The sequence below is a fragment of the Uranotaenia lowii genome, chromosome 2 (assembly GCF_029784155.1).
Source record: "Uranotaenia lowii strain MFRU-FL chromosome 2, ASM2978415v1, whole genome shotgun sequence".
In the NCBI taxonomy this organism is placed as follows: Eukaryota; Metazoa; Arthropoda; class Insecta; order Diptera; family Culicidae; genus Uranotaenia; species Uranotaenia lowii.
In genome coordinates this window covers 5,144,947-5,166,686 of record NC_073692.1, presented here as the reverse complement: position 1 = coordinate 5,166,686, position 21,740 = coordinate 5,144,947, and the positions used below count along the sequence as shown (strand labels likewise).

General features: G+C 34.6%; 3 protein-coding genes across 3 annotated transcripts in view; all 3 read left to right on the top strand.

Moving 5' to 3' along the window:
* Positions 1 to 6,792: 6,792 nt before the first annotated feature.
* On the top strand, positions 6,793 to 7,312 carry LOC129747601 (serine protease inhibitor Kazal-type 1-like). Its single transcript, XM_055741894.1, has one exon. It carries the CDS (start codon positions 6,992 to 6,994, stop codon positions 7,262 to 7,264), a length of 273 nt encoding a protein of 90 aa, XP_055597869.1. The 5' UTR covers positions 6,793 to 6,991; the 3' UTR covers positions 7,265 to 7,312.
* A 131-nt stretch (positions 7,313 to 7,443) lies between these two features.
* LOC129749377 (serine protease inhibitor dipetalogastin-like) lies at positions 7,444 to 11,078 on the top strand. Its single transcript, XM_055744341.1, has 2 exons — positions 7,444 to 7,904; positions 10,458 to 11,078. The coding sequence occupies exons 1-2, from the start codon at positions 7,687 to 7,689 to the stop codon at positions 10,666 to 10,668; spliced, it is 429 nt and encodes a 142-aa protein (XP_055600316.1). The 5' UTR covers positions 7,444 to 7,686; the 3' UTR covers positions 10,669 to 11,078.
* A 2,073-nt stretch (positions 11,079 to 13,151) lies between these two features.
* LOC129746309 (EF-hand domain-containing protein D2 homolog) overlaps positions 13,152 to 21,740 on the top strand; it is a 49,012-nt gene continuing 40,423 nt past the window's right edge. The window contains exon 1 of the mRNA XM_055739909.1: positions 13,152 to 13,852. Within this exon, the coding sequence (XP_055595884.1) occupies positions 13,683 to 13,852 (170 nt within the window). The 5' untranslated portion in view covers positions 13,152 to 13,682. The remainder of the gene's footprint in view (positions 13,853 to 21,740) is intronic.

Sequence of the window (21,740 nt, the reverse complement as noted above, 5' to 3'; positions counted from 1 at the left end):
CGAAATCCGAAAAAAAAACGAAAACATTTATTTCACTGCATTGAACTGTAAATTAAATCAAATTGACAAACTATTACATCCATTGGAATTTCCGATAAAGATAATCAGAACAAAAATCTATACATTTCAAGTTGTGTATACATTCGTAAAAAGTATTGGATTTTCCTTTAGTGCAAAATCACTAAAAAATCTGATAAAGCTTATAGCCAGATTTCGGTCAGTGTACGCTCCAACAACTGCGCAATCGTGATGAATCGCTGAAAAATTTTAGGAAGTGACCCGACTGGATCCAAATTTGGGTGTTTTATTATGTTTTCGATATTTAGGTTGAAGGAACGTTGAATAAAATTTCAAAAATATTTTTAACCAATTCAATTTTTTCATTCCATTCTGAAAACATCCATTGAATGCAGGATTCACACGCACACATACGCACTAAAATTTGTGAACTCACCCACACAAAAGCACATACCCATCTCACCAATACTATCAAACCATGACAGATATCAACCAGGGCTGTCATTATGAACCGGGAAAACCATTTCAAGTAGAATCGGTTGGGCCATTTAATGCTTGAATTCAATGGGAGGAATGCTTGAAGAATGCTTGAAATCCAAGCATTCTTTCAAGCATTCCAAGCATTTATTTTGTTAAGCGGGTAGGGCCCGCTAGGGCGTAACGCTAAAGTAAAGAGTCTTTATAAACGTGCCCCATAAAATGCGTGCACCTACACACGATCGAAAAAAGAGATTCGACTTCGAGTTTGAGATTGCAAATGTGTTGGTGAAATCTCGAATGAAAAGAATATCTTGCACTTGCTATGCAAGTGTGAACGCAGGAAGGAAACCGTCAGTTGAGAAAATATATTTGATGAGGAAACACGCGTTGTTCAAGTTTTGAACTGTCTATCGATTGAGATTCAAGAAGTTTCGGAATATCAGTCATCCGGTCACTACAATGGCGCAGTTAACGCTCCCAGTGCTAGTTAATCGCGATCGAAATGAAGATTATTAATTGTTCTGGAGTGGAAATTTTATGAGAAAATTGAGTGAATAAGTTGATGAAAAAAAAACGAAAATTTTGTTCTGGAGTGATTTTTCCTCATTGTAGATTCTCGGTTATAAAGGTAAGAAAAAAAAATATTAAAGTAACATGAATTGGAATACACTGACACATAGGTGATAATGGTGTTTGAAGATGACAATGACAACAAAATTTGATTTGATATTATGACGAATGCATATTTTTTTATTTGGAACGGTCCGCTAGCGCGTATTTTGAAACTCTGCTAACAAGAGGGCACAGTAGTAACATAAATATATTATTGAATTTTTCTTTTGAAAATTAAAAACTTAATCAAGTTTTATTCTTACGGAACATTAAATGTTCATGAGAAGTGAAATTCAAAGAAACTCTACCGACGAAAGGTAGAAGAGAAAAAGTACACATTTTGAATTGATGTTTTTGGAAAACGTAAAGTTAATGAAACTCTGCCGATGAAAGGCCAGAGAGAATAAAAGATATATATAATTTTTTTGTGGATATTAATTAAAAAAAAACGAGAAATGAATGTACCTTTACCGACGGAAGGTTAAAGGTTACTAATAATTGAAAATAAAAGAAACTCTAACGACAAAAGGTTAGAAAGAAAAAAGTAACATTTTGAATGGTTGTTTTTGGGAAACGTAAAGTTTATGAAACTCTGCCGACGAAAAGCCGGAGAGAGTAAAACCAGGTATGAAATTATTTTGATGGATTAATTATTTAAAAAAAAAATCAAAACGAAAAATGAATAAATCTTTGCCGATGGAAGGTTAAAGGTTAAAGAAACTCTACCGACGAAAGGTTAGAGAGTAAAAAGTACACATTTTGAATGGTTGTTTTTGGAAAACTAAAGTTCACGAAACTCTGCCGACGAAAGGCTAGAGAGAGTAAAACCAGGAATAAAATTATTTTGATGGAATTATTATTCAAGAAAAAAAACGAAAAATGAACAAATTTTTGCCGATGGAAGGTAAAAGATTACTGATGATTTAAAATAAAAGAAACTCTACCGACGAAAGGTAAGAGAGTAAAAAGTACAAATTTTGAATGGTTGTTTTTGGAAAACGTAAAGTTTATGAAACTCTGCCGACGAAAGGCCAGAGAGAGTAAAACCAGGAATAAAATTATTTTGATGGAATTATTATTAAAAAAAAAACGAAAAATGAACAAATCTTTGCCGATGGAAGGTTAAAGGTTACTGATGATTGAAAATAAAAGAAACTCTACCGACGAAAGGTAAGAGAGTAAAAAGTACACATTTTGAATGGTTGGTTTTGGAAAACTAAAGTTTACAAAACTCTGCCGACGAAAGGCTAGAGAGAGTAAAACCAGGAATAAAATTATTTTGATGGAATTATTATTTAAAAGAAAAAGGAAAAATGAATAAATATTTGCCGATGTAAGGTTAAAGGTTACTGATGATTGAATATAAGAGCAACTCTGAGAGTAAAAAGTACACATTTTGAATGATTGTTTTTGGAATACGTAAAGTTTATGAAACTCTGCCGATAAAAAGCCAGAGAGATTTAAACCAGGTATAAAACTATTTTGATGGATTAATTATTTAAAAAAAAATCAAAACGAAAAATGAATAAATATTTGCCGATGGTTAAAGGTTACTGATGATTGAAAATAAGAGAAACTCTACCGACGAAAGGTTAGAGAGTAAAAAGTACACATTTTCAATTCTTGTTTTTGGAAAACTAAAGTTTACGAAACTCTGCCGACGAAAGGCTAGAGAGAGTAAAACCAGGAATAAAATTATTTTGAGGAAATTATTATTAAAAAAAAAAACGAAAAATGAATAAATCTTTGCCGATGGAAGTTTAAAGGTTACTGATGATTGAAAATAAGAGCAACTCTACCGACGAAAGGAAAGAGAGTAAAAAGTACACATTTTGAATGGTTGTTTTTGGAATACGTAAAGTTTATGAAACTCTGCCGATGAAAAGCCAGAGAGATTTAAACCAGGTATAAAATTATTTTGATGGATTAATTATTTAAAAAAAAATCAAAACGAAAAATGAATAAATATTTGCCGATGGAAGGTTAAAGGTTGAAAATGAAAGAAACTCTACCGACGAAAGGTGAGAGAGAAAAAAGTACACATTTTGAATGGTACTTTTTGGAAAACGTAAAGTCAATGAAACTCTATCGACGAAAGGCCAGAGAGAATTAAACCGGATAATAATTTTTTGGTGAATTATTACTTTGAAAAAAAAAAACGAAAAATGAATAAATTATTGCCCATGGATAAAGGTAAAAGGTTACTGAGAAGTGAAATTAAAAGGAACTCTGCCGACGAAAGTTTAGAGAGTAAAAAACACACATTTTGAATTGTTGGTTTTGAGAAACGTAACGTAAAGTCAATGAAACTCTGCCGACGAAAGGCCAGAGAGATTAGAAAAAAAATACAATTTTTTTTATGGATTATTAATATAAAACGAAAAATGAATAAATCCTTTACTGACTGAAGGTTAAAGGTGATTTGGGAAGCGAAAATAAAAGAAACTACCAAAGATAGATTAGAGAGTATAAAGTACACATTTGGAATGGTTGTTTTTGGAAATTGTAAAGTTATCAAAAATCTGCCGACGAAAGGCCAGAGAGAGTTAAAAAAAAACGAAGTATTTGTTTTCTTGTTGAAAATCAAAACTGAATAAAACTCTGGCCTCGAATGTTTGAATGACTTTATTTTGAATGGTATATAGGTTAGCTTATTTAGTTCCGTTTACCTTAAAAAAGTTATTTGTGTAGATTAAACTAAAATGATGATTTATTAGGAGGTAATGTTAAGGAAAGGTGAAGGATTAAAAAAAAGCTCATTATATAAGAAAAAATACCGTTTCGTAGCACTTTATTCAAATTTAGACGTTACGCTATCCCACATTTTATACAATAAATAGAAAATTGTGAAATGCTATAAGAGTAGGATCGTTATAAGTAAGAAAATCAGGTTAAGGATTCAGGAATGGATAGAACTTTGAAAATCGAAAAAGTAGCAAGAAGTTCCGTCTTTCAAAGATATGGGTGCATAAAATAAAAATGAACTTCTAAATCGAGGTAAAATTGAAATGTATTATTTTAATAGAGTTGTATAAATTTGCGAAAAGTTTGAAATAAATGAATAAGTAAATAAATAAAAAAGAAAAAATTCCAAGGTTTGTCCATCTAGTATACATTAATAAAGATGAAGGAGAGAACATTTCGAAAATAATATTTATAAACGATCATTATAAACCATCGAAATCAATTGATATCGTATCATGTTTTAAATAATAGCTGAGATAGATGTCATGTCGTTTTTTTACAAAAGCTTGTTGAAATATTTTTTAAATTAAATTAAAAATAAAATATTTATTTTATTTTCTGTTTAATTTAGAAAATTGATTGCTCGTTTCATTTTTGATTTTCAAAAATGTCACCTACCAAATATAAAACAATTTATTTTTTCAATGATAATGTATAGACACTTTAAGAGTAGGCAAGGAGGCGGATGTAGGGATTAGGATTAATTGTAGAATATAAGTTCTAGAATGCAGTGTAAACGATAATGACTGATATTGAATCAGTGTGTAAATTGAATAGCATAGGGCCCGCTAGGGCGTAACGCTAAAGTAAAGAGTCTTTATGAACGTGCCCCATAAAATGCGTGCACCTACACACGATCGAAAAAAGAGATTCGAGTTTGAGATTGCAAATGTGTTGGTGAAATCTCGAATGAAAAGAATATCTTGCACTTGCTATGCAAGTGTGAACGCAGGAAGGAAACCGTCAGTTGAGAAAATATATTTGATGAGGAAACACGCGTTGTTCAATTTTTGAACTGTCTATCGATTGAGATTCAAGAAGTTTCGGAATATCAGTCATCCGGTCACTACAGTCTGCAGGCTATTGATTAAAAAAAACTCGTTTAGAATATGGCCGGAACAAATTTAAAATCTTTCTTTTGTCGCTCTGGTTTTGAACATCGCGAGGGGGAGGGGGGGGATAATAAAAATGCAAAACCAAAATTTTGCATATATTTCACGAAAGCTTGCATGCAATTGCATACTATATTATTGCGAAAAACCTAATAATTTTTTATCGAAAAATTCAATAAAATCAAGAAAACAAATGATGATAAAACTCCTATCTTCCACAATCTGGTTTTGCTCTTGTAATCTTTCGAATGTTTGATAAATTTTTCAAACTTTTCATAAAATACATCAAACTTTATTTATTCCCCACTTCGGGGTCGACAAAACAAGAAATTGATATTTGTTCCGGCCTAACTCCTTATATCTAAACCATCCTGGAATCCTGGTATTCAGGACCCTGAATATGAAGAATTCCTGGATGCCAGATAATACCGTATTTGTTGTCACCACCCGAAAGTGTTGCACCTTCCACGCTGAAAACGAGCATGAATCGAGTTTTGCACCCACCTTTGTTGGTGTACGTGAAATCGGCAGTGTCAACAGAAAACATCAAGCTGTCAAAAATCCATTACAGCTGGTATTTGTTTTCGTTTGACTTCGAAAATTGAAATGAAATTTACTTTAGTTGATCATTGTCTTTTAAATAATATAAAAATTTTAGCATGAATTTATATATTATGTTGAATTGTGAAGATTTCAGATTTATTTTGCTTGGTAGATTCGCCTCTGGCTCTGATGATAACTGCAATACCGGCTGATTCTGGGCGGTCTATGCTTGCTGCTGCTGCTAGACTGCAGTTACCCCAGCTTGAAGGTTTTTGCCGGTATTTTGAACGTTTATTCCTCGCAAATCTCATCTTCGTTCGAGTACCTATTTTCGTTTTTAGATTTCAAAAAAAATTCTTGGGAGTCAAAATGGCGAACTCGGATCGCGGAAGTCGGGGGAGAAAGTTTTGCTAACAAACCGAAACGAACGAAATTCAAGCTCCCAGGGTGTAGTCTCGAACTACCGTTTTTGAAGGGCAACGCGTGGAAATCTGGGACTTGGCGCAACCGAGCATCGTCGCCCTAAGGCACAGCTCGAAGCTGGCTTGTAGCAGAGTAGCTTCGATGCAGCTGAACGCTTCTTGCTGTGGAGACCAACTTATAGGACCCTCCCGAACAAGAAAACTTTTCGGTTTGCTCGATTCCACCAAATCTTTGGATTGGCCTTTTTGCACTCGGATTTGCTGCTCTTTTCCGGCATCGCCTGGAACCGATTGCAGCAAGCCTTCTGGGCACATTACTTCTTGGGAGCGTTGTTTGCTTTGGAACGTGCCATCCAGGTGAAATTCTCCGCCTCTGTTGGAAACGGCACTGGTATTAAATCCGGAACAAGTTTCCGTTCTTCGGGATAATAAAGAGAAAAGCTCGAACGCAATTTTGCGGTATAGAAATAAACCAACCAGCTGATATTTGTTTACATCGGGAAGCACGTGCTGTCAAAATTCATGATAGTATTGGTGAGAGCGCAAGCAACACCGAATATTTTCAGAGTGTTCCACCGTCCACTTTATGGTGCACTACCAGTGGGCTACTCTTCGTGAAAACGAGCATGAAAACAGCAAAAAGTGCACTACCGGTAGTGCCCCGGTGCACCACCACTTGAAAACAAATTCTCTATAAGACTTTCATAGATGTTTGGCTCTATCGAGGACTATCGAAAAATCACTGTTTCTATAAGAAATGTTCCCAATCTTTCTCAGATGCTTACTCAGATGCAATAGTTTAAAATTGAACTCTTCCAGCTTGTCGGTGGTGCGTTTTAGTTATTTCTGATACTAAATACCGTTAATGTTGAAATAGTCTGGTTCATTGGAGTTTCCATTGATAAACAAAAATCAGAAAATTTCATCTTTCTTATCTTAAAAAAAAAAAAGGGAAACTGTTTATCTTATCTTGACCCCGCAGAGGAACCGTTTTCCATCAATCCGATCCAGTATCAGAGAAACATTCAAATCGTTAGCACCTTTTTCGGAAGCACAATAATGGCCCAATTACGTTCGATCGCTTTCATTGGTCTCGCTTTGCTGATGACCGGACTGTATCTGTTCGAGCTAACCGAGGCCGGAACGACCGAAGACATCTACGCCGAAATGGCAACGTGCGCCTGCCCATTGCTGTATCAACCGGTCTGCGGAAGTGATAATGTAACCTACTCGAACGATTGTGTCCTCAACTGTGCCATCGCCACTCCGACTGGGATCAAGATTAGGCTTCAAAAAGCGCGCGGAGGTTCCTGTGAAAATTCGGAATTCTAAACTGGACGCGAATGGAATAAAAATATGTTTTGATTATTTCGTTTTATACTCCTTCATTTTTGTGTTCAAGTGAAACATTCCTTATGGTTCGGTGAATTAAGTATTCATACTTCGTATTTGGAAAATATGGACGATCAGCCATATGTATGAAGTTGTGACTTAAGCTCATAGCGATGTGATGACGAACCTCTTCTAACTTTAACCGTCTACGTGTACCAACCAAACCTATGTCACACTTGAGATTAGAAATTTCCAGCGGGCCTCTTCTAGATTTGCTATGAATCGTGTGTGCCTTATCAATAAAACCCGATAACAGCCAAGCGCTTACGATCGATAAGTCATACATATTATTGTCGCTTCCATTCGATTCGTTCAGTACAGCAGGGGAACTTGTGCGAAAACAAAACCGGTAAAAAAGCATCATGAAATATTGGACAATTTTGATGGCCGTTTTGGTCCTTAGCGGAGGAGCTATAGCCAGCTGCCCCTGTCCCCGGAACTACATGCCCGTTTGTGGAACCGACATGGAGACCTACAGCAACGAATGCGTTTTGAAGTGCGCCGCAGCATCAACCAAGGGCAGATCAATCGGACTGGCGAAACTGAGCAACGGCGAATGCGACACCCTGGCAGTGAATTTACAATAATAAAAAAAACTTCTTGATTAATGAAATATGTTTAAACTTCATCAAAACTTGAAATAAAATTGAATTGCATAAATAAACGATTTACCACTAGTGCCAACATTCCTTATCTGGGCTGCGAAAAAAAAAAAATCGGGTGATTCATTTTGCGATGGAAAATCCGTAGAAAATTACTCTCACATCACGTTCACAATGAGAAATATAGTTTAATAATTATTTCATAAAGATTGTTATTTGCTATGATTAAGCCTGAAGTGATCTCATTTCTTAAGTACCTATCCGGTAATATTACACTTGAAACTATCCAGAGACAAAGGCGACATTTTTCTTTGAATTTTGGAATCAGAAGAATAAATATTTCAGAAAAGAATATTGATTCTTCTGATTCCAAAATTTAGGTTTAGCAGCAGAATTATGAAACGTTTAGAATTTAAACTCTGATTCTGGCGTAAGAAATTTTACTTCTAAAAGAGCTCATGTGTTCCTAATTAAGGAAAGCTGATAACAACCGACCGCATATAATCGATAACTCATATAAATTTGTTGTCGATTTTACTCGAATGCATATAGTGCAACAGGTGAGTTTGTGCAAAAACAATACCGCGGAAAAGCATCATGAAACATATGAAAGTTTTATTGGCCGTTTTGGTCCTATCGGGAGCTCTGGCCTTCCAAGAGGATGAGGGTCCGATCTGTGCGTGTCCTCGTGTTCTACGGTACGTTTGTGGAAGCGACGGGAAAAGCTACATCAACATTTGTGAGCTTGAGTGCATAGCCAACACGATAGAAGGCCAAGCTATCGGATTGAGGAAAGTCAAAAATGGACCATGCTAAAATCAAATCATCAAAATCCACGATAGGCTGAATATCGAATGCGTGAAGTTTCTTATTTCTTATGTAAAGAATATCGAATTAATATACAAATAACTTAGGATCATTCTTACTGGCTGTATTGAAGTTCTTTGAAAAATCTGATTAAGATAAGTTTTCAATAAAGCACAACCTCAATTATTTAGATTGTTTGTTTCTCGATGGTGTTGTATTTTTTTTATCTAGACTATTAACATTTTGAGAAAATTTCATTGAGATTTTTTGCTTTTCTATCATTTTCTGTTCTCTGTACATAGCGAATAATCTTTTATTCAATATATCTTACTATAAAATAATAAAGTCAGTGATTTTCAATTCCTTTTTTTTTTCAATACATTGGAAAATCACATCGCTTCTACACCTCTAAGTTTTTGTCACGCGCTTCTATCACTTCATAATGGCTCATAGCCTGTGCTTCATTCAAAATAAAGAAATTTCAGTAAGGCTTTACAAATTCTTTTGCATAACACAAAGTTGTTAGGAATGCCATTTCATGATAATATTTCGTTTATATGACATTTTTTATCACATCAGTATTAGCACTGTATTATATAGGTATCAGTGGCGGAATCTGTATGAAAATTATGAATCTAAGTGTTTATATATCTGAGTACGAAATACAAGCCAAATATCTAGCCCCAAAGTTTGGATACCAACTTTTAAAATACGTGTTAATTTGAAATTTGGGAATGTTGTTCGTGAAAAGCCTGGATTGAGAAAGCTCAATGTTGAAAATCGTATAGAAATGTACAAGCATTGAATTTTAGAAAATCTTTTTTTTTTTTTTCAAAAGTATGGAGAAGAAAAGAGTGGGAGATTGAGCCATTGTTTTGATGGAATTAGATGAAAATGTTGTAGAAGATATTGACACGTCTTTGATGAGCAGCTAAATTTTACGATAAAGCTTTTGCTGACAAAAATTGAGGCAACTTCCCTACAATTCAGAATAAAACATTTATAATCTAGAAAATTTTCATAACAAATATCAATAAGGGATCACGTTCCTGATGGGCTTTTTTAAAATTACGTTTTTCACAAATTTTGAAACAACATACGTATATCTAAAATGACAGCTAGTTAGTTTATACAGTGTATACAAAATGTAGGTATGTTTAGTGTTAAAGCAATATGAATTTGAATAAATTTCAGTTTTTTCTTACAGCAACATAATGCCAAAGGCACATGGTTTTTAAACGATTCCAATAATCGTTTTGTTTTTTTTTTATTTATTTTAAGTCACTCAAGGGGACGTTAAGCTCGAAAATTTCGAGGCGCTGTGAGTCAAAAAAGTTTGAAAACCACTGCTACCATAACTTTAACGACATTCACAGGTCTGTTCGAAATTATCTCGGATAACCCTATATCAAGAGGCCATCTTTGCAAATTTCCATCAAAACTCCGTTGAATTTATAGAAGTTTTATTTTATCCTGTTCAACTTCTGCCGCTATCACGTGGCTTCAAATAGTCATCCAAATTTATTTTTATCTTTTTCACGCTTGAAACTTTAAGTTTCCTAAAGGCCTTTTCAAGACCGCTTAAAATCGACAATTCATAACGGTTGTCGTATAAAAACATTGAAGATAACATCTGAGGCATTCAGTACCTGCTTCATCAACGGATGAAATTGTGCTAAAAAAAAGAAGTATTCATCAACAGGTTAAATTGTGCTTAAAAAAAGAAGTATCATGAAGCGTTTGGCCGTTTTAGTTGTCATTTTTATTCTTGGAGTAGCTCTTGCCACTGATACTGACCCCTGTGAATGCGATAGAGATCCGAATCCCGTTTGTGGAAGTGACGGTAATACTTACGACAACGAGTGCCTTTTGAACTGCCGTATCGCAACTTCAGGGGATTCCAGTTTGGTGAAAGTAAAGGACGGCTATTGCTGAATGTAGTTGCTGGGGTTCTGTATTGAATGAAGCTGTATGAATTGTTTCGTCATAGTAGAAATGCAATAGAAACAAACTAAAAACGGCTATTACTTCAAAATGAATTTTCCTGTAAATGCAAAATGCCTCTGATTCAATTTACAAGCAAAACGTGACATCCTCTATTGAAAGAAAAATCAATATATTTATGTATAAACAAATTGATGAAATTGGCATTGCACAGATGTCCCTAAAAATTCAAAAATGACAAAAATGACAAAAATGACAAAAATGCAGGGCTGGTAGCGAGTCACTTTTTAGTGACTTGGTCACTTTTTTTGGGTAAGTCACTAAAAAGTCACTTTTTTCATCAGCACAACTAAATGTGTTCGGCCGAATTTGACAAAATTTCTAGTTTAGGACACTATTTACCAAATCAATAATTTAAAAAAATGAGCACCAAAATGGTTATAGTGAAACATGCTTATTAAAAAAACTTCACCTGAAATGTTTGTAAAAACTAATCTTTTTTATTTCCATATTGTTATTTCAATTTTCAAATAAATTTACCGAATTTTATTGTACAGTTTTTTTTTCAATTTTCTAATCAACTTGTCGGATTTTTTTTAATCAAACTTTTTAAATTTTTATGACATATTTTTAACAATTGTTTCCTTGTTTTTAAATTCTGAATTTTCGTGTTCTTCAACCATAAGCCTTTGACTCCTTTAATAATTAAAAATAATTTCAACCTTCTGTTCTTTCAGGACCCAATATTTTAATCAAAAGAGACAAAATACTCAGAGCTTGTAATTTAAAGCTTAAAAACCTGCGATTGAAAATTTAAAAACTTTTTATTAATATTTTTTATAAGAAATCATGTTTTTTGGATCGATCATGATTTTTAAATTAATCTAAAAAGTTTGAAAAATTGTTCTAAGTAGCAACTTTAAAAATAAATTTTAATACGCAGTGTTAACTAACTTTGTATTTAATTTGCGCTTTCAATATTAATAACAAAAGTTTTGAAATCATTATTTTTAATTTTTCATCAGTTTTTATCATTCACGTTATTACTCATTTTCTAACATTTCTGTGTCAGTGTAGTTGAACATGAAGTTACCATTTAAGCTTCAAAAATGAAATTTTGATAACTGGAGGATTTTACTTTATTAAAGGTTTTATGTCTGGCTTATATAACTGGCACTTTTGAAATAATAATAAATATATTCTTCTTTTTATCAAATTAAATTAAACCATCGAACCTTGAATAAATTCTGTTCAAAATTCATTTCTTATTCAGTAATCGGTAATTCACATTTTAAATCGTGATTAAATATTTTTTGTTCAAATTAAAAAATTACAGCGGAATTTCTCACTAAACTTCCAGTTGAAAATGAGGAAAAGAAATCCAAATTTAGATGAATAAAAATGAACAATTATTATCATTTTTCTAACATCTATTCATGGTAAGTTTTGTACAAGATTGGACATTTATTTTCGAATTAAGATTTTTTTAATATTAAATTTGCTTAGAAATTCTTTTGAAACTAATTTATTTCTTATTTTCTTGATTTATCGAAAATTTGAAACATTGATTGTAATATGTTTCCAAAATTTTGTTTATCAGTCATTTTTTTAGTTTGTGTGTTGAACATGAGTGACAAACGGTGTAAGAAAACCTTTCCCTTTTCAATTTTTTATTTTTGCTATTGTTATTATTTTTATCTTAATTTGAATCTCGAAACCCCCTCCCCCCCTGGACGGGTTCTCCGCACGGGCCTGATTTGGTCACATTTTTTGTACATCAAAGTTACTTTTTTCGTTCTACATAGTCACAATTTGGTCACTTTTTTCGGTCCTCAAAGTCACTTTTTGGTCACTTTTTTTCAAATTTTGGTCACTAAAGTTACTACTTTTTCATTGTCAAACCGCTACCAGCCCCGAAAATGACAAAAATGACAAAAATGATAATAATGACAGAAATGACAAAAATGACAAAAATGACAAAAATAACTAAAATGACAAAAATGGCAAAAAAGACAACGATGACAAAGAAGATAAAAATGACAAAAATTACAAAAAAGGTTAAAATGTCACCACCTGGACTTTTCTAAAACCAAAAGCCATTGATACATTTATACAAGATTTTCGAAAATGTCAAGAAATCTTCTAATATGTCAACGTACAATGAGAGTACAGGGTCTAACGTAATGTTAACATTCTGCCAATTCAAATAAGAAGAATTAAACAAATTCAAAATCTGCTCAATATGTTTTTTTTTCATGATTTGATCAAATTGCAGCCACCCTATAGGCTGCAATTTGATCAAATCATGAAAAAAAAACTATAGTATGAAACAGGAGCGGTTAAACGGGTTAAACACCAAATAAACTTGTATGCAAGTGTGCATATGTGTGCGTTAAAACTTCGATGGAGAGAGAGAGAAGTCTTGTTTTGACTTTTGCCAGTTGGTTTGAATTTTCAGTTTCATTTCCACTTTCGTTGGAGTCAGTCGTTATCCGTGTTCTGTAGGCGTTGTTCGGTCGTGGCTCGTGAGAATAGTAACATTTCTTGAAAAAATCTTCAAACACCGCTCATTGTTTTAGAACCGTCCGGCCAGGTGTTGAGCCACCTTTTTTGTGTGTACGCAGTTTTTCCCCCTTGTGTTATAGATTTGTGCTTATCTCATTCATTGTTGATGTACATGTATCTACAGGTCTCAATGCTTGCTTGAGTGTTGTTAAATTACCGGGCTCAAAATTGAAACATCAGCAGGTGCATCTTTCGCACAGCATCCAACACGCGTGGTGCATAATAATCATACCATCGGAACCGATTATTTCTTTCCGAGACCCTCGTCGCTCTCCGAGTCTTGGTCTTGAAGTTTGAGAAGAACAAGTTCAATTTCAATAGCTCTATTATCGTTGCTGCTCAATTGTTTCGGGATTTCCGGTGTGGTATTTCTCGGTAAAAAGTGAAAAAAAAACAAAAGAAAGTGTATTGATCCATCCAAGGATTCAGTAACCTGCAAAATGTCAGCTGACGGAGAGCTTTCGTCGATCCTGAACCGCCGCCAGCAAATAAACGACGCCCTCGAGAATGGGCAGGAGGTGAAGCACTCGTATCGGCGGGTTAACATCTATACCGAATTCCACGAGTTTTCGAGATCTGAAATAAAGGACTACCAGGCGACCTTCAGCAAGTAAGTGTGGAAACTACCGTAGTTGGGGCTGGTTGGGTGGGGTATTACGGTGGAATTCTTGTTTTTTGGATGCTGGGGTATTGGCAACCATCAAAGGTCGACAACACTTGTACAAATTATCTAGTGGAGTGAAGGACTCAGATTTCATAATCAATAATCGTAGATTTTTATCCTCTTTGGGAATGATGCCTAGAAAAACAAAAACAAGCCCATCGCAACCAACACAAAGAATATGCTAAGGTCATTTACTTCCAACCATTTCGTGGAATAATCGATAATTTTGCTTGATATGTTGAAAGGTACTCTACTGTAGTCAGTGGTTGATAATTTTATGTTTCTCGATTAAAGTTGTGGGTTAGAAACTGTTTAAACAAATAATCTTTTAAAGACAGTTTAGAAAACTTGTTAAACACCAGTTTATTTGGAAATTGTAATTTTTATATGAAAAAAGCTTAGCTTTAATGATTTTCTCATAGGAAGAATATAATTAGAAGCACTTAATCTGTGGAAGCACTTAGCATTTCCTGTTTCCTCTACTCAAAGTAAGAGCAAAGGCGAACCTTCCCAGCTGTCAGGATACAGGACAGGCAAAAAAATGCATACATACACACGGGTGTACAGTATATAGAGAACGACTTTATCTAGAGGTCACGTTTCTGCGCCGTGAGGCAGTCTCAGTGCTTCGAAGTCCTGCTTGCTGTCTGTGTCTGTTCGCCCACCCGCCTTTATGTCGCCCATCATCGCTACCTTCAAAAACTCTACCGGTGACCGATCGATGAGAAGGTTCAGTCAGAATATACTCAAATATGTACAAAACTCAAACGCAATCCTAATTTGAGTGAGGCCTGCATTCTTTCAAGCGATTGTTGAATGAAGTTATTGGAACCTATACTGATGCAGTCCCTGTAGTAGCTGCAGTCAGTTGTTCGAATCGTTATAAACATGCATGAACCCCCAGATGTTTTTATTTATGCTTTCGGACTAGCCGAGGAAGGATCCTTGAAAAGGATGAACGGAAACGAGTTTCGTTTATTGTTGTTTTCGGAGCACTTACACAGCCATATTCACTTTGTTGTGGAATGTAGGCATAATTTTCCCGAATGTTTGGATAACGTGCCTTCCTGTGTAAGGTAATTATTCTACCTAAATTTATGGCATTCTTTTTAACAATATAAAGGGAAAACGGGTCTTCCTTTTTTGGCTTAAGACATTGGCAGAAAAAAGTTAATTTGTTGTCAAGGTTTTTATATTGATTTTATTGGAGCCCACCCTCTACAGATTTAATATCTCTCGGATGCTGGCTGACGTATTCGCAAATCTGTGTCCATGTGTCCGTGTGCTTGCGGGAAGGGGGAGAGACAATGGTGCAATCCTGATGGGTTTTTTTTATTCCCGGAGAACTGGTTTTGGTTGAGAGCTACCCATTCTCATGCTAAAATCGATAAATTATTGACACCTACCCTCTGGCAGAAAATTCTGGAATAACACACAATTAATGCAGTTGATGATCCCTGAAAATCTTAGTAATTCGTTTTGCGAAAAATCCACTCAAACTAGTTTGTAAACAGACAAACTGACATGATTGAACAGTTTTATTATATAGTCAATTATAAGGGGAAACACATCTTACCTGTCGGCAACTTATGGGAACCGAACCCAAAAGTTTTCTGGCAGATACCGGGAATCGCACCCAGTACACCTGGCAACCCAAAACCAGACTCGCGCCAACCTATCCGCTAGATTATCTCAGCGCTATAAGCTCAAAAGTCAAAGTACTTTAAAATAAGGATTAATCCCTATTATTCCGGTTGTGATAAGCAAAAAACGTAAAAATGCACATGCGAAATTTTAGGGTCCCCAAATTAATACCTTATGGACCTCCGAATACACGAATTGTTTATTTAGAAATTAAAATTTAGATTTCAAAACAATCGTTTATTGTGAATATATGAATTTATACGAAGGTGATTCTGGTGTCGATTCCTAAATGTTATTCAGTCACTAAACTGACTCATCGAAACTGGTTTCGATAGTAATACCTGACTTGACCGCTCCCATGTTTTCAAAAAATAAGAACCCACTTCCGTTTGAAATATAAAACCGAAATCCACCACCCGAGATGAGTCATACTTTTTTTGGGGTGACCACACGCACGCAACAACATCTCCCAGAAAGGTTATAATTTAAAATTTAAACAATCAACTCCCCATTCCTCGGCCGGACCAGGCGGAAATTTTATTCGGCATGAAACAAATGCGGTAGGAGCATATTGCTGAGCAGGACAAAGCGCAGAAACAAAGAACCTTGACACCGACACCATAATCGCCGTCATCTCTCCATCAACATCAAGTTCAACTACCGGCCACCGGCCGCAGCGATCCACAATTCTCCAATCCAATCCATAGTAATCACAACAATAAATCCAACCGCAACAGACACCAGCCAGGGAGGGGAAACAAACTGCAGTGGTTTCACGAGACCCCGGTAATTTTCAATTGTCGGCGCTTGTTCATTGAGATGATGTTGGGGTGAGTAAGGCACGCACATGTAACGTTGAGTATTTGTAAAACGTTCTTTTTTTTTACTGCGGAGCAATGCAATTATTTAGATTCTGTTATCAACCACACATTATGTGCCAACAAGAGGACATATTCATTAAAGGTCCCCCATTCTAAACTTGGTGTTGACGAAGTCGTTAAGCTTTGTATCAGACTTGTATGACTCATCTCAAGTTGCTTATGAACTTTGTGAAAGTGAATGACTAACCAGGCTATAGTAGGCTTGCCAGATACTTTCAGAAAAAAGCGGGACATTTCACGAAAAAAAGCGGGACACAGCCGAAAAAAGCGGGACATTTGAGAAAATCTTTAAAATAAATAATTGTGTAGGGAAACTTATACGTATATCATCAACCAAAGTTGTTCATATTAAGTACACTAAGGTTTTTATTGACGCGGATTGATTTTGCTAAATTTTTCTTAGATAACTTCTATATACGATATTTTGCCATATGGATCGTTATTTTCACGGTTCTCGCGAAATAACACGTTGTTTGGGAGAAAAGAAATCCAAATCGTACATGTCAACGGTGTATTTTATACCTTTGTGTAATTTGTATAAAAATAAGTTGGTTGGGTAATTTGTTTGAAAATTTGGAAACTAAAGGAAACTTCCATCTTTATATACTTTGGACAATTGAGTCAATGAAGGTGGTTTATAATAGAAGGTAATTTAATCAAGATTAATGTCTTCAACTCTGTAATGTATAATTAAAGCAATTTAAACAATATTTTCTTCATACATTATTGGTAGAACGTGCTTTAAAAACACTCAACTGAATAATAAAATTACTGTAACGCTAAGAGCATTAGAGTTATTCAGTATTATACCATGGCTGGAAGCTACCATGACTCATGAGGCAAAAAAATAGTGAAAAATAGTTACTTTTAAATCAAATTAGGCAAAATAAGTGACCACATCAAGTCAAAAATAATATCTATAGAGAGAGACTTCAAAAATAACAACCAGAGGATTGAAGAATCAATTTGTCCGTTCTGTTTAATCAAAAACAGTTTTTTTTATAAGGATTCATAAATTTGATTTTCGAGGTCATGAGGTTTTAATTATTTTTAGTTTAAGTTGAAAATTTATCCATATTTTTAGCAAATTTTTAAATAACATTTTCATGAGTAAATTTCATCATTTAGGTTATTACATTTTTTTTTAAATATCTTAAAAAAACATGATAGATCTTTCTATTCTGGAACCGAGCTATTTAAACTTATACTTAACTAAGTATCTTTTAGTTACGAAAACTAAAACAAAAAATGTTTTACCTGAGGACCTGAGAAATTCATGAAAAACAATCATGGAAAATTTTCAAAACATTGAAGATTTGAGTTGATTTTTTTTTATTAATTGAGAATAATAAATTTAAAACCTGTATTGAAACCCTCTTTGTGTGTGTGGTGAAACGACCAAGCTCGAGTGGAATTTACGAAGCAAAATGTATCAGGTCCTCAGAGTCAAAGGGGTAAAAGCGCAAATATGGTCGATTTTAAGTTAACAGTCCCAAACGATTCTTTATATTTTAATCTATATTTGGTGAATTTAAAATAAAAAAAAATATCTTAAAAATATTTTTGTTCCAATTCGTTGTCCTGAACATGAAATTTCACATTTCAATGTGTAAGCTCGCAATCTTTCATTTCAAATCCAAGAATAAGTTAATCATTTAAACACAAAGAAATTAAATAGGCTGAACTTCACTTTACTTTAGTTATTCTTTTTAAGATAATTTAAAAAACCAAAGCAAATTTTAATAAAGCATCACTGAATAAGACGAAAAATAAACGTTGATAAACGCGTTTTTTTGCAACAAATTGTGTCCTAAAAAATACGAATAACAAAATCAACGGATAATTAAGTCCGACCTGTAGAATAAAATTCAAAAATAAAAACCAAAACAAAGTTCGGAAAATTTAAGTACCTAATTTGTATGAAAATTATCAAAAATTGTAACGTTATTGAACAAATTTAAAAAAAAAAGTAACTGGTGAGTGATCAGCTTTAAAAAAGTGACAAATTTTCTAGAAAGTTACCAACTTCTAGCTATTGTTTTACATAAACTATGAAAAATGCTTCTTATTTTGAGAAAAAGATGTATATGAAAGATTTTCTGTTCATCGCAAAATTCTAATTGAGGCTAAAGTTTGATTTTCAGTGTTAGTCTGTTAACTCCGTAAAAGTTTTCCAAGAAAAAAAAAGCGGGCATTTTGAGGAAAAAGCGGGACAGCGGGACATTCAACAAAAAAGCGGGACATGTCCCGCTTTTGCGGGACGGATGGCAACCCTAGGCTATAGTAATAGGTGAATTATCTCGGAATACTTTGTCAACTTAAAGGTCGTGACTAGTCTGAGTATTAAATATTTCCTTAGAAGTTACATTAATATTTCCTAGGAATTTAAAGTGTAAGGACCATGAATTAGTCTAATAGCAAACATATTATAATCAACATTGGTAACTCTCAGCATGCTTCATACAGTCCAGCAAGGACATGAACTTCAACACCACCTTCAGGAGAAAGTTCTTACTAAATGAGTCAAGTTGGCGAGTTTCTCCGAGAAATTTCTTAGTTTGTTTTCAATCAGTCATTTTTTCGTCAACAAAGTTTTCGTTAAATAACAAATAACGATGAATAGTATGAATATACTTATGAATCTAATGTGTGGTATTGAAAAACTTCTGATTCTAACAGGTAAACATTAAAAATCAAGATATCCCGGATATTCATTATGAAAAATATGGTACAATTCCCCAGATATCTTCAAAACCATTAATCGGTACTTGCTTCCGTTGCATCCAATTGCACATAATCCTGTTCGGATGGATGCCTCATCCACCTCGGGCGATTTGAACTGGATATGTCTAGTTCTGAAATAGCCTGGTGATGTCTTCCCCGAGGAACAAAACTACTTTTTAACTTTTCGGATCTGGTTTGCCTTAAGGAATTCTATGGGGATTGCAAATAACATTTTCGATTCCCAGAGACTTTAAGATACCTCCAAACTACGGAAGTTCCGGACTTCGAATGTTTCGGGCAGTCGAAAAGTGGCCAACAGTTGGAAAAAAATTGTATTCTCTAGCTTAACGGACATTGATTTTTAAATTGTTAAATAAAATTAAACCTTCTAATTCCAAGGTTCCGCCAAGCCAGAAAATTTATCCGAAATCTCTAAGCATGGACCATATATTTCGTTTTTCAGGATATAAAAACTAGGCTAACGGATTTTGTTTGAAGTTCAAGTTTGGGGGTTTTAAGTTTTATTGGAGTACAAGATTCTTGGAGGTTATACGTTATTTCGTAGTAAAATTCTGTCATCTTTGAAGTAGTGCACACCAGCAGTAGCAACAGCACCTCATACCAGTTCATTGAAAGGAAGTTGGAATTCGTTCTGGGAATGTGAACGTTCACAGCCATCATCCAGGTTTTTTACGTTTGTTCTCGGGGGAGGCTTTCTTTAATTGGTTAGCTTCCTCTTTCAGGGGATCAAGCACAAGCAAATATAAGCTGAGTGCTCCAGAAAAATGGATTCCGCAATGATCGATGTTTAGAATACCTAAAAAATCAATCAGGTAATAATACGCAATTAAGGTATATTTAAATAAGTAATACGAAAACTTACCAGTATACTTATCTGAAAACCAAATTGTTGAACCCGAGCTGAACACAAACCTATAAATTCTTCAAAAAAAAGCCCTCAAACAAAAACGAAGAAAAATGTTTAACAACAACTGTTCGATTACTGTGATACCTAAATTTTGTTTTGTTTTGATAAATTTATGTCTGTGGCAACTTCGGTTATTTTTATTTGTTTTTCTACGATTAGTTAGAGCTTTTTCCACATGTAGGCGCGCATGGTGTGTCTCCCATTTTTTGGGGGAGTTGGGTATATTGATTATTATTATATTTGCTAATAGTATAAGTACCATCTCTGATAGACTCTGACCAATGCATGTATCTTCAGGAGGCGTGTTATTTTTGTTTTCATTTATTCCGGCGTAAAGCAGTAACGATTATGCGTGAGTTAAAACAAACCTTCCTTCTCTCATGCTGTTTACTCTATTGCGCTGGAGGAGGTAATTTATTTTTAGAACTGTTTTTCCGTCCATGTGTTGTTTTGCTATCGGCACGAATTTCGTTGAAGCACATTTTAGGACTTCGTTTGTTTATTATATCGTCTTCCGGATTGAATTGAAAATATGGCCTCAAAAGATCCAGTTTAAGCCAAACCTTGCTATTATTTAAGTATCAGTTGCCTGCTACTGGTTAGCAGGCACTCATAATGCCAGCAACTTGGTCAAAGGCATTAATTGACACCCAAATCGGGCCAGTTTGGAAGAGTTTTTATGTAACCCCAAGCACGACTGGCACACATGACTGATTAATTTAACTGGCTCACTGTGTGTCATGGCCTCCTATTTTGGAATAGGTTATGAGTATGCTACAGTTCATTTACTCACCCTAAAGAGCAGGGCACCCAAGCAACGAAGAACGCTGCCATACCCATTAAATCAACCCGCGGCGGCATTTCCGCCTCAGGTCACATTTCCGGACGGTCAGGTTCGATTGCTCTTTTATTTTGGTCCGCTGCCGTTCTGGTTGAGAGCCTTCGAGGATGTGCTGGAACCAGTTTAATTTGCAAAACGGTCGACTAAAAGCCACGGTGTAGTAGATAGAATATATTGTTTTCTTGCAAGACTGGTTGTCAGCAACACAATGTCGTCCATTCAGCCAGGGGAGCGCATCGATCGAAACTTCCTCATTGAATGAATAGTAATTCGGTTAACGGAGTTCCGTCCAGCAGAGCGCCCATTTCTGGGGCAATTTATTGGTGATTTATGGGTGGGTTACCATTTCTGGTGACTGTTTAGCTGGATATAGCATCAATGAAAAACAATCGCTCATAATGCATAAAGCTTAAAACAAAGTAGGCTTCACTGCTTGCTGATTGTCATGGACACAATCAACAGGAAATTTGGTGTCATGCAAGTGTGAAATAAAGCCTAAAAAATTTCGAGAAGCTAGTCTCCAAATCTGAATTGTTTAGTTTTGAGTTCTGATTCCTGCATTTTAATTCTAATCTCGAATTAAAAAGTTAAAATTTATTTTCTAATTTTGAATAGTTTATTTGAATTCTGAATAAGAATTCTGAGTTTGTACTCAGAATCTGAATTCTGAATCCGGATTCAGATCTTTAATTCTGAATGTGTAGCAATATTCTGAAATCTAAATAGGAAATTTGAATCTGAATTTTGTCAACTTGTACTGTCGGAATTTACATTTTCGATTAAGTCATGCTTCTAAAAGTGATTGCTCCACATACA